The sequence below is a fragment of the Natrix helvetica genome (assembly GCF_964273705.1).
Source record: "Natrix helvetica genome assembly, chromosome: 1".
Taxonomy (NCBI): Eukaryota; Metazoa; Chordata; class Lepidosauria; order Squamata; family Natricidae; genus Natrix; species Natrix helvetica.
The window spans coordinates 9,156,930-9,170,029 of record NC_138548.1 but is presented as its reverse complement, the minus strand read 5'-3'; the positions used below and the strand labels follow the sequence as shown (position 1 = coordinate 9,170,029).

General features: G+C 45.6%; 1 protein-coding gene across 4 annotated transcripts in view; it reads right to left on the bottom strand.

Moving 5' to 3' along the window:
- Positions 1-4,065: 4,065 nt before the first annotated feature.
- LOC309393615 (scaffold attachment factor B1-like) overlaps positions 4,066-13,100 on the bottom strand; it is a 35,945-nt gene continuing 26,910 nt past the window's right edge. For 2 of the 4 annotated variants that reach the window (XM_081956014.1, XM_081956013.1), the window contains exons 17-21: positions 12,118-12,160; positions 11,063-11,175; positions 8,993-9,105; positions 5,090-5,141; positions 4,066-4,455 (exon numbers count right to left, since the gene is read on the bottom strand). In XM_081956014.1, coding sequence (XP_081812140.1) covers positions 4,341-4,455; positions 5,090-5,141; positions 8,993-9,105; positions 11,063-11,175; positions 12,118-12,160 — 436 coding nt within the window. In that variant the 3' untranslated portion in view covers positions 4,066-4,340. Of the gene's footprint in view, positions 4,456-5,059; positions 5,142-8,992; positions 9,106-11,062; positions 11,176-12,117; positions 12,161-13,100 lie in introns of all 4 variants that reach the window. The other 2 variants (XM_081956016.1, XM_081956015.1) reach the window with 2 other exon arrangements.

Below are 13,100 nucleotides of genomic sequence, written 5' to 3'. Positions count from 1 at the left end.
GTGAATCCCTGCAGTTAGTAAGTCAGTAACTCAGTGGTTAAGTGGATCTGGCTTTCCCATTGACTTTTGTTAGGTCGCCAAAGGTGATCACACAGCAATGGTCGTATGTATGAATCAGTTGCCAAGCACCTGAATTTTGAATCGCATGATCGTGGGGATGCTGCAGCAGTCGTAAGTGGGACTAACAGTCCTAAGTCACTTTTTTCAGTGCTGTAGTAACTTTAAATGGTCACTAAATGAACTGTTTTAAGTCGAGGACTACCTGTAATTTTGAACCTTTGCTAAAGAATGATTGCAAGTCGTGGATTACCTGTATGCCTGAAGGACTGACTCCTCAAAGCCAGATGTCAACCTCTGCCTCGCTTACTTGCTATCGGCTGCCATAGAAACGGGGAGGGTGGGGGGCTGGTATTTGGGATGGGAATAAATGGTACAGGAGGTGATATGGAAAAGGGAGGTTTCGTCCCACCATCTTCTGCACCGGTGTTTGGACTGGGTCAAGGCCAACCGTCCTGCATACCAACATGATGATGCCTTTTGGAGATGCATCCCACATGACACCTAAGGGTGTTGCACATTGGACACTGGGTTGGGGTCATTGGAGGGAGGGGGCTGCATTATCATTTGATATGTACTTGTTCACGTCTTTCTGGCTCAGATCTTGCTTTACTTTCGCTGCTATCTTTTCATAACCAGTAAAAGTACCTTGACTCCACGAACAATGGAGTTGGGAGTTTTCTTTTTTGGTTATTGAGGGAGGCACGCCTGACACCAGATTTAATATGTGTGACCAAGGCAATAAAGGTAGTCCTCAACTTACGACCACAATCGAGCCACAAAATTTGTTAAGTGAGACATTTGTTAAATGAGTTCTGCCCCATTTTACAACCTTTCTTGCCACGGTTAAGTGAATCCCTGCAGTGGATAAATTAGTAACCTGATTCTGACTTCCCCATTGACTTTGCTTGTGAGGTCACAAAGGGGGGAAATCATGTCCCTGAGACACAGCAACGGTCGTAAGTATGAACCAGTTGCCAAGCACCAGAATTTTGATCACATGATCATAAGGGGGGATGCTTCAAAGGTTGTTTGTGAAAAAGGGTCGTAAAAGTCACTATTGTTGTAAGTCGAGGACTACCTGCACACCAACTCCATGGCTTCAATCCTGACTGGGACTTCAAGAGCCGTAGCCTCAGTTTGGAAAAATCCAGCTTTCCTAAACATTAGAGAACTGACTTACTTAAGGCAAAAAAAAACAGAATCAACTATATTGAGCTGCAGGCTAGGTGAAGCCTGATTTAATGTCAGTAACTGTGAGAGGGATCTTGGAGTCCTAGTGGACGATCACTTAAATATGAGCCAGCCAGGTGATGCAGCTGCCAAAAAAGCCAATACAGAGACAGGAGCTGACGTCGCAACGGTACGATGTGCAATCTCGGAGCTCTGAGATCGCAGTCGATTTTTTTTGCTGCTGGACAGTCCTTTTGGACCTAAACCGTCCCGAAGAGACGGTGACAGGGAAGAGTATGTCTTGTTGATCTCAGGGACATCGTAAAATCCCTGATTGATCCAAGAGAATCTCTTCTTGCCAGCAACAAAAGTGCAGCCAAAAGCTGCTGAAGTTGGGATAGCTCCACAACGGGAGGAAAGTGGAAAGAGAAAGTGTGTCCATCTGGTGAGGAAATTTTATTGTTATAAAAGAGAACCCCCCCCCCCCAAAATCAAAGCTAAATTAAACTTGCAAAGAAAAGAAAATAAGCAGCGAAATTAAGCTATATTGGACAGTGTGTTATCCTTTTTTTTTTCATTGTCTTTTATGGATGGAAGTTTTGCAAATATATTTATAGATAAATAAATATAGATAGAGACTAGATCAGGTCAGTCGCCAGGACCAGATTTTGTCTTCTGAGTTTTCAGACTCATCAGTCAACAGGAGTGCTGATTTACACCCCCCCCCCAGCTGATCAAGTACAGGAAGTCCTTGACTTACAAGAGTTTCTTTAGCGAGGTCACAACGGCACTGAAAAAAATAACTTATGACCGTTTTTTACACTTCTGACCGCTGCAGCATCCCCATGGTGACATGATCAAAATGATTGGTAACTGATCCGTATTTATGACGACTGCCATGTCCCGGAGTTGCGTGATCCCCTTTTGTGACCTTCTGATAAGCAAACATGATGGGGAAGCCCAATTCATCTAATAGTTGTGTTACTAACATAACAACTGCAGCAATTCACTTAACAACTGGGGTAAGGAAGGTTGTACAATGGGGCAAAATTCACTTAACAATTTTTCACTCTAACCGCAGGAATTTGGAGCTGAACTGTGGTCGTAAGTGAAGGACAACAGGTAGTCCTTGACTTACAACAGTTCGTTTAGTGACCGAGGTCATAACCCCACTGAAAAAAATGATCACTTTTTTTTCACTTACAACTGTTAACAACATCCCCATGGTTAACGTGATTAAAATTCAAATGCTTGCCAAGTGGTACTTATTTATGACAGCTATCATGTCCTGGGGGGTGGGTGGGTCACATGATCCCCTTTTGTGACCTCCTGACAAGCAAACCCCACGGGGAAGCCAGATTCACTCCAGAATCGTGTTACTAAACTTAACAAAGGTTATTATCCACTTAACAACTGTGGCAAGGAAAGTCGTAAAATGGGGCAAAACTCACTTAACAAACGTTCACTTTGCAACATAGATTTTGGGCTCCTTTGTGGCTGTAACTTGAGGACTACCTGTTTCTGTATTTAGGAGGCAAGGATTTGGCAGCACAAGGAAACCACAGCAAAAGACTTAACAGCAAGCCACAAACACCCCAATTCAACAACTAAAAAGTCACACACAGCAGACACCACATAAATACCACACACGGAATTGTCTGCTAGAGAGAAGATCCCTCAGGATAGGCTCTGGTACAAGTCTAAAAGCTCGGAAGAAAAAAACTTTGGTCCCTCCCAGTCACCAAATACAGATTAGAGTCTGCAAAATTATCCTGGGACATACATGTTTGTCTTCATTCGTGAGAATTGTGTTTTTTTTTTTAAAAAAAGTACTTTTGCATGTGTGTGACCTGCCAGTGGGATCAAGTTAGGCATTTTCCAAATTTTTGACCCTTGCCATCGCTGGCCTACTCCTTCAGCTGAAAAACCTCCGTTCTGCTGCGCGGAGAAGGGGAAAAAAAATAGCGACTGGATCGCTGGACACGAGGCACGTCAAGAGCACGTTTTTGGTTCAATCTGCAGAGCAAGGGATCTTTGCTTTCATCCGCTATGCTAGCACGTTGCCAAAGCGATACAGAAATGTGAACTTCAAAGCTACCTGAGCAGTAACTTGCTCTACCGCCAGGGGTGTCCAACTTTGGTGACATTGAAGACTTGGGGACTTCGACTCCCATCATTCTGGGAATTGAAGTCCACAGGTCCTAAAGTGGCCACGGTCTGTACAAATCCCTTTCTTGGGAGTCTGTAGAGATTGTCAGTCATCCAGGTCATGGGATGTCCCAAAGGTGCTTTTTTTTCAAGAGGCGACTGGACTTCCTTGTTTTTCTTTGAAGACATTTCGCTTCTCATCCAAGAAGCTTCTTCATCTTCTGATTGGATGGTGGGGAATGGAAGGATTTATGCTTCTTGCAGACAGCTGGTCATTTGCATCCTTTTTAGAGGGTTGTTGAGGCCTCTTGGAGGTTTGTCCTCAGGGTCACCTGAGTGGTGCAAATGGTTCCTGTAGTCTGCATGTCCTCTGCAATTTTTAGCGGAAAGAACTGCAGACTACAAGAACTACTCAAGTGATCCTGAGGACACAGAGAAACCTCCAAGTGGCCTCAACGACTCTCTCAAAGGATGCAAATGACCAGCTGTCTGCAAGGAGGATAAATCCTTCCATTCCCCACCATCCAGTCAGAGCTGAAGAAGCTTCTTGGATGAGAAATGAAACGTCTTCAAAGAAAAACAAGAAAAGTCCAGTTGCCTCTTGTGAAAAAGCACCTTTGCGACCTTTTCCCGGGAGGCAATTTAGGCCGGCCGCTTCCTGAAAAGCCCTCAGAACCAGCATCCGGGTGATTGTAAATCATACTTTTTTTTCCTTTATTTATAGAAAATGGAATGCCTCGTAAAAGAAACACGTTTTCTTTGAAAGGATGAGCGTGTGCGGCAGCACCTACAGAAACACGTTACAAAAAAAATAATGATGAATGGCTTCACATACTGAGCTAGGAAGTGAAACAATGAAGGTTAACTTAAGAGTCACAGTCAGTGGTACACACTGAGTAGTGTCGAGTATCTTTGTCCCTCCTCTTGGTTGCCATTTGTACAGTTAAAAACAAGAAAAACATTCAATAGTGACAGCTGAACCGGGGGTCGCCGGGTCGGTTTGCCCTCTCTTGTCCTGCAAAGCCCTCTCCCTGGGCAGTCGGTTCTTGCGGGCCACCTGGGATGAATCCTCCTTGCCTGGAAAAGAGAGAGAGGGAGAGAGAGGGAGAGGCCACCGTGAGAAGGGAAGGGCCACAGACCAGGAGCCCTGTTCTCATTCCCAGCTGTGCCCCATGCTCATTCCCCTTTTGCAAGGAATTATTACCCTGGTGGCAGCACCGAATTGGTTCAGGCCAGGTGAACTTTGCTGCACCAGTTTCTTAACTTTGGCAACTTTAACAAGCCATGATGGGCGGGGCTTTTTAATTCCCAGAAAGGATGTGTGAATTCCCAGAATTCCCCAGCCAGAATGTGTGGGTTTCAACTCCCAGAATTCCCCAGAGGAGATGGGCTGGACAGTCTCTCCCTTCCCTCCAAGGAATGGCAAGGAAAAAAATATATTAAGTAATCCAGGACCCTAAGGTTGAATTGGAAGGAAAACATGGATTTAAAACATAGAAATGGGCCCCTTAGGGTGCTCTTAAGAGTACAGCTAGATAATGCAACATTTAAAAACCCTCCAAACGCCGTACTGGGAGTGGAAGGGCCAGTTTGGGAAGCAGAGGGGGGGAGACTGCTGTATAAAAAAACCATCTAGGTTTGCTAGTAAGTCAAATGCAAAATGAGAAAAGGTTAACCTTACTCTGAATTCAGAAGGCTGAAGGCTTCTTACCCAGACATTCCACCTCGCGGCATTAAGTGGCCACGCCGTTCTCTGCCCCCGCCTAGAAAAGACGGAGTAATTCACACACTTGCAAGGTCTCCTTGATTCGAACAGGACAGGAAAAGGAACTCTCGAAAGGAGAGCAATTCCGGACTTGTGGGGTCCTTGGGGCTCCCTACCCTTGTTTTTGGCAGACATTTCATGACCCAAATAGGTAACGGGACTAGGGGTGAACATGATAGCAGTGTTCCAGTATTTGAGGGGCTGCCACAAAGAAGAGTGGGTCAAAGAAGAAGAAAGTTAAGGAAACAATTGGTCCATTGCTAGGAGAAAGTGGCAAGAAGGTGACAAGCAACAGGGAGAAAGCAGAACTATTTAACTCTTTTTTTGCATCTGTCTTTACACAAAGGGATAAAACAGTCCAACCTATCAAAAAAAGCACCACAAAAATCAGATTAGGAACACAAGTTGAAATAGGGAAGAAAATGGTAAGTGAGCACCTATCTACCCTAGATGAGTTCAAATCACCAGGACCGGATGGATTACACCCCAGGGTTCTGAAGGAACTGGCAGTCGAGATCTCAGAACCACTGAATTATATCTTTCAGAGATCCTGGAACACCAGAGAACTACCAGAGGACTGGAAAAGAGCTGATGTGGTTCCCATCTTCAAAAAAGGGAAAAAAATAGATCCAGGAAACTACAGATCTATCAGCCTGACCTCAGTATCAGGAAAGATTCTGGAAAAGATAATCAAGCAACGGATTAGCAAACACCTAGAGGTAAACGAAGTAATAGCCAAAAGCCAACATGGGTTTGTCAAAAACAGATCATGCCAGACTAATCTTATTGCATTCTTTGATAATGTGACAAAATTAGTGGACCAGAGGAATGCCGTCGATATAGTTTACTTGGACTTCAGTAAGGCATTTGATAAGGTAGACCATAACCTACTACTAGATAAAGTAGAAGAATGTGGGTTGGACAGCATCACCACCAGATGGATTCATAACTGGCTGACCAACCGCACTCAACATGTAGTCCTCAATGGAACTGCATCTACATGGAGGGAGGTATGCAGTGGAGTACCCCAAGGCTCTGTTTTGGGCCCAGTACTCTTCAACATCTTCATCAATGATTTGGATGATGGAATAAATGGGGAACTCATCAAATTTGCAGATGACAGCAAGCTGGCAGGAATAGCCAACACTCCAGAAGATAGGCTTAAGATACAGAAGGATCTTGACAAACCTGAACATTGGGCACTATCTAATAAAATGAAATTCAATGGTGAAAAGAGTAAGGTTCTACATTTAGGCAAGAAAAACGAATTGCACAGGTACAGCATAGGTGGTACCGTGCTCAATAGTAGTAACTGTGAGAGGGATCTTGGAGTCCTTGTGGACAACCATTTAAATATGAGCTAGCCGTGTGCAGCAGCTGCCAAAAAAGCCAACACAGTTCTAGGCTACATAAACAGAGAGATAGAATCAAGATCACGTGAAGGGTTAATACCACTTTATAAAGCCTTGGTAAGGCCACACTTGGAATACGGCATTCAGTTTTGGTTGCCACAATGTAGAAAAGACGTGGAGACTCTAGAAAGAGTGCAGAGAAGAGCAACAAAGATGATTAGGGGACTGGAGGCTCAAACATAGGAAGAACGGTTGCAGGAACTGGGTATGTCTAGTTTAATGAAAAGAAGGACTAGGGGAGACATGATAGCATTGTTCCAATATCTCAGGTGTTGCCACAAAGAAGAGGGAGTCAAACTATTCTCCAAGGCACCTGAGGGTAGAACAAGAAGCAATGGGTGGAAACTATTCAAGGAGAGAAGCAACTTAGAACTGAGGAGAAACTTCCTGACAGTTAGAACAATTAATCAGTGGAACAGAAATTGCCTCCAGACCTTGTGAATGCCCCAACACTGGAAGTCTTTAAGAAGATGTTGGATAGCCATTTGTCTGGAACGGTATAGGGTTTCCTGCCTAGGCAGGGGGTTGGACTAGAAGACCTCCAAGGTCCCTTCCAACTCTGCTATTGTATTTGTTAAATTATTCTTCAAAGTACCTGAAGGCAGAACAAGGAGCAACGGATAGAAAGTCATGAAGGAAAGAACCAACCTAGAACTAAGGAGAAATGTCCTAATAGTGCTAACAATTAACCAGTGGGACTGCTTGCCTCCAGAAATTGTGGGTGCTCCATCACTGGAGGCTTTCAAGAAGAGATTGGACAGCCATTTGTCCAGAATGGTATAGGGCTGTGATGGCGAACCTATGGCACACGTGCCGGAAGTGACGTGCAGAGCCATCTCTCCAGGCATGCGAGCTGTCGCTCTTCCGGGTTCTGGCGTGCCGGCCAGCTGGTCTTTGTAGTCATAAGTTGAGGACTATCTGCATACAGTGGATTGCCCTGTCAGTGGCCTTTTCCTTTTGGCCGTTCCTTAAATTAGGTTGCTGCTTACTGTTGGATTGTTTGTCTGAGTTGATACCCTGTTTCCCCGAAAACAAAACAGGATAATAAGCCCAATCGGGTTTTTGAGCGCATGAGCTAAAATAAGCCCTCCCTGAAAATATTGCAACACAGCAGCAGCCATAAGGTAATCACGGTCGCCTCCTCCTCCTGCACCTCAAAAACAATAAGACCTCCCCGAAAATAAGGCCAAGCGCTTATTTCGGGGGTCAAAAGAAAATAAGACCCTGTCTTCTTTTCGGGGAAATACGGTAGTGGCAAATTCCACTTGCTCTGTGTTTACGTAAGAGCAAACCCCACACTCCCTTCTATCACTGATGATGTCATCTAGCTGGGTCATGAAACGTCTGCAACAAAACAACCAAGATCAGACACCATCAAGGGGTCCACCGTTTAATCCTGAACGACAAGCTACAGATATTCCCGTCTGTTAATTTCTGAACCTATCAGGCTTTGGGAACAGAGCTTCCTTCATAGGATCCCGTCTGACTATAAATACCATTCCCAAAAGCTGCTTTGAGCTGCAGCACCGATTTCTCCTCCTGCCCAAATGTCAGAGCCCCACTAGAGAAGGAACAGACACAGGGATCTTGCTGTGCCCCCACAACAGGCTTGGCTGCCCTGGGACAGGAGAGCTGAAAAGGGGGGGGGGAGAATATCTGGACATTAAGCACTATCCAAACAAGGACGGACGGACACACACACACACACACACACACGCATACACGGAAGATTGGTCAGCTCAACGTTCAAGGAATGACTCTACGTTTCTTCAAATCCTCCTTTGTCACTCCGTTCGTTTCAAAAACAGTAAGCCTGAAGGAAAGTCCTTTTTTAAAAAAATGGTGGAAATGATGGCTTTAAGAGACCATACAGGCCGTCCTCAACTCACAACCATTAGTTTTGCAACCGTTGGAAGTTACAACAGCACTGCAAAATGTGACTTAGGACTGTTTCCCCACATCTCTGTGGTCACGCGATCCAACTCTGGACACGTGACAACTGACGTATATTGATGATGGTTGCATGCGTCCCAGGGTCACGTGATCCCCCTTTGCGACCTTCTGATAAGCAAAGTCAGCGGGGGAAGCCAGATTCCCTTCACAACCGTTGTTGTTAACTTAAAGACTGCGGTGATTCGCTTAACAGCTGTGGCAACTAAAGTCGTAACATGAGGCAAAACATTGCTCAGCAATGGAAATTTCGGGCTTGATTGTGGCCGTAACTCAAGGACTACCTGTAATCTGAAGAATGGAGAAAGCTTAAAAGGATAAATAAAGAAGCAGACATATAGATATTTCTTTCCCGGGCTTTTCTGCTCCGCACAGAATAGGATCCTGGAAGGCTCAACCTGGCCTACGTCCTATCCCCAAAGCCTAAACAACAACAGGAGTTTTCCCAAAGGGAAACTACAGCTGTGAAGGGAACAGAATTAATTACCTCGCCATCGCTCATGTTCACGTCCTGGTGGGCCCCCATCATCGTTGCCTGGCCAAGAGCGATCAGGGTGGCCTTCAAATTTTCTGATGTGATCCCCCCAGTCACGTCCATCTCTGAAAGTCAAGGAGTTTGTCATAGATCAGGGGTCGGCAAACTTAAAACTCTCAAAGAGCCATTTGGACCCGTTTCCCACAGAAAACACCAGGAGCCACGAAGGTCCTAACCGGAAGCCCCCTGTTCAATTCTGGACCTGACCGGAAGTTCAGTTCCCCCACCATAGAGTCTCTCCTCCTAGCGCGGCATCCTTTTTCCTCTACCTGTCATAACCGAAAGCCCTATCAATGGTGGAGACAACTGGAAAACCCTCCCCTTGCCATACAGTCTTCTGGCGCACTCTGCTTCTCTTCCCTCCCCCTCCCCACTGGAAGCTCCTCTCAAAATTGTGAGGGAGGGATGGAGGGGGGGAGGGAGAGGGAGAGAGAGAGAGAGAGAGAGAGAGAGAATGAGAATCCATAGCCATGATATTCTTGTTTGCAGCTTCTAGCTTTTCAGTGCATGCTTTGTTTAGGAATCCCAGAAAGTTTTATTAATGAAATGCTGTGTGCGTCCGTGTGTGCCCCTCCCTCCCCCGTGTGTGTTTCCATTCACTCATTTTCATGTGTGTAGAAGGTGGTAGATATAGGGAGGCTTAGGTCACTGGTGTGACTGGTGAGTTGGTGGAAGGGAAATCTTGGTCTCGCAACCATACTCGTTGTGTTTTCAAAAACTAACAAATGGCTTGGAATAATGGCGAATGTTTTAGTTTCTTTGTAGTCTCCCTAATCCCTTTAGGCAAAAGAATACGTGAGTGAAAGCTCAGTTACTGTGTGTCTCTCTAAGGGTGTCATGCAATCCCTGGAGTGGTTGGTGAGTTGAAGGCGTTTCCTCAGACTTTTAACTCAGCAACAGTTCTTTTTAACTAGGTTTTAATCTGGTTTTGAATTCTGTTTTGAATTATGGCCTTGATGTCATTTTACTATTTTATTTGAAAACTGCCCAGGACCAAGGCTGCAGGAGAAGTTAAGTTTTTGAACTGTTTTTAAAGGCTCTGCCCGTGCGCAGAACAAACCGGTTGTTACACCGGTTGAATCCCACCACTGGATCCACTTAATCACTCCAACAGTAGTTATGGCTGGTCCTCGGGAATTTGGGCCATCCTAGTGTCCCTGTGGTCATGTGAAGCTACCTGGGCGCTTGTCAACCTGTTTGCACTCACACCTGTTTGCCAAGTACATCATCATTTGCTAACTTGCCTGATGGATTCCCCAGAGAGTCCATGGGGAAGCCAGCAGGGAAGGTTGCAGATCACTGGGATAAGCCTCCTCCATTCTCAAACCCTCCCCCAGGCCCTGAGCACTCCCATCATGCTGGGGCTGCCACTAAGAAGAAGGGGGCCACCCTCTTCTCCAAAGCACCTGAAGGCAGGACAAGAAGCCAAGGATGGAAGCTGATCAAGGAGAGAAGCAATCCGGAATGAAGGAGGAATTTCAGAACAATTAACCAGTGGAACCGCTTGCTCTAGAAGCTGTAGGCGATCTTACAACACTCTCTTAAGATCTTCTGCCTGTGGAGGACGTTGGACTAGAAGACCTCCGAGGTTCCTTCCAATTCTATTATTCTGTTAAACTCTCACCCACCTTCCTCAACCAATGAGGGCACCACTTATGTCCTCCACCGACCCACACGGCAAAGTTTGTATATCCTTCAACACCCCCCCCCGCCCCCCCAAAAGCAGCCTATCTGCAGGCCTGGGGCTTGCAACTTCCTGTCATCTTTCCCATTGGCTGTGGGAAGCTGGCAGGAAGTTGCCTCACCTAACGACCGAGGGAATCAATTAACAACGGGACTGCAGGGATTGCCTTTGCTAAATGATACCGTTGTTACCTTATGACCAGCTTGCTTAACCAAGGAAATTCTGATCTGGATTGCTGTTGGGACGTCAAGGACTCCTTGCGCCTATGTTCTGCTTGTAAACTTAACGGCTTTCTGGACTCGACGCGGTTTGAACGCGATCGCCCGCAAGCCACTCACCGGGACTGTGGAGGTATCCTCCGCCCCTCGTTCATGCGCCTGTCCGACCCATAGCCGCCCCAGCCATCTCTGGAGTGGCGATCTGGATCCCTGTGGCGTTCCTCTGCATAGTGCTGAAAGAGGAGAAGGGGACAAGAACAGCAATGATCCAACTGGTACGTGGGGGAATACCGAGTGGGGTGCAGGCGGAGATTTCTGAAGCCACGCAGCAAAGTTCCCTACTTCAAGATAAAGGCAGGAGAGCGACACAAAGCTTCTAGCAAGGTATTTCAACAAGCTCTTGTTTTGCCTGGTGACTCATTTGCCCTAAAATAGTGACGGAGAATCTTTTCGGCACTGAGTGCCCAAACCGGAATGAGCTCTCCCCCTCCCCCCGGTGAAACCAGGTGGCCGTTGTGCATGCACACACTGTAAACCTGAAGACACCTGGTCTTCTGGTTTTTGTCACTCCAGCGCGCACAAAGACCAGCTGGTGCTCCAGAAATGATGCCGGTGTGTTTGCCCACAGAGCTATCTGTGGCATGCGCGCCATAGGTTTGCCATCACGGTCCTAAAGGAAACACCAGAAGGTCACAAGCCACTGAACCCAGAAAACAGGCTGAAGCATCGGGACTTTTAAAAGGTTTTAGAGCTTTCAAGAGCTGCAAAGCACTGCTGCTTTCTCCAGAGTGCTCCAGAGGGTGAAGAAATTCTAGAACCAGATGTTTATGTTGGTTCAGAACATGTTGAAAAATGTGTATAAAATTGAAACCTGAAGCTTTTTTTTAAAAAAAAGGGATGGCAGATAAAACACAGAATCATAGGGCTGGAAGAGACCAATCCCCTGTTCAAGGCAGGAGACGTTATACCATCCCAAAATAGACCACACCTCTTCAAGGAAAAGGTGCCTCTTGCAGAAAAGCATCTTCGGGACAAGCAGGGCCTGAATGACTGAGAACCTCCGTAGAGCTCCAGTGTTGGAGCACCTACAACTTTTGAAGGCAAGTCATCCCAGGGATCGACTGTCCTCAGTGTCAAGCTTTCATCCTATCAAATTCACAATGAACAGGACTCACCGGCCTCTCTCGGTCTCCCATCATCCCCCGTGACCCTTCTCTCCTGGGGGAAAAAAACACACAGTCATGTCAAATTTTTGACCTGCATTGATCCCCAATGAATTAGCATTAGCAATGGAAATTGTGGTCCCAGTTCTGGTTTTAAATTGAGGACTCTCTGTATTTTAAATATTCAGGAGCAAAGTTAAGGGTTGCGGTGAGAAATACTTTTTTTCCAAAAATTATGCTGACCAGGAATCCCTGGTGGAGAAAAAAGGTATTGTCTGAATTTGGCCTGAACATTACTCTGCTTCGGAACATTTGAAATATTCAGTTGGGATATTATATTAAATTATATATTCCAAGCTGAGGATATTATATATTAATATCCACGTGGTTTGCTAAGCCCTTTAATCAGGAATCCTCTTTTCTCTCCAAGTCCTTAGCAACAATCCAAAGTTGAAGAATGAGACAATTTTGTCTATTATCCTAGAGCAAATTATTTTACGTCTCTTTAGGCTGGACTGAGTTAAAAAACTGAACTATCCCAGTCAGAGGAGGAGTGGTCAACAACTACATAACTCAGTCTCTAGGCTAACGGACAAAGTTAACCCATGCTTGAATTCCCCAAGCAGCGCACAAGAGAACAAAGCAAGTTTATTATTTATATACATTAACTAGTTTATATGTTTTATGTGGCCCTAGATAAGTCTTCACTCAATGTGGCTCAGGCAAGACCAAAGACTGGAGAACCACAAACTTAACAGTCGTTTTGATAATGAAGCCAAATGGAGAGAGAGACTACAGGTAGTCCTCGACTTACAACAGTTCATTAGTGACCGTTCAAAGTTACAACAGTGCTGAAAAAAGTTGACTAAGGACTGTTTTTCAGTTATAACCTTTATGATATCCCCATGATCATGTGGATCAAAACTCAGATGCTTGGCAACTGACTCATATTTATGACGGTTGTAGTGTCCCTGGGGGTCATGTGATCCCCTTTT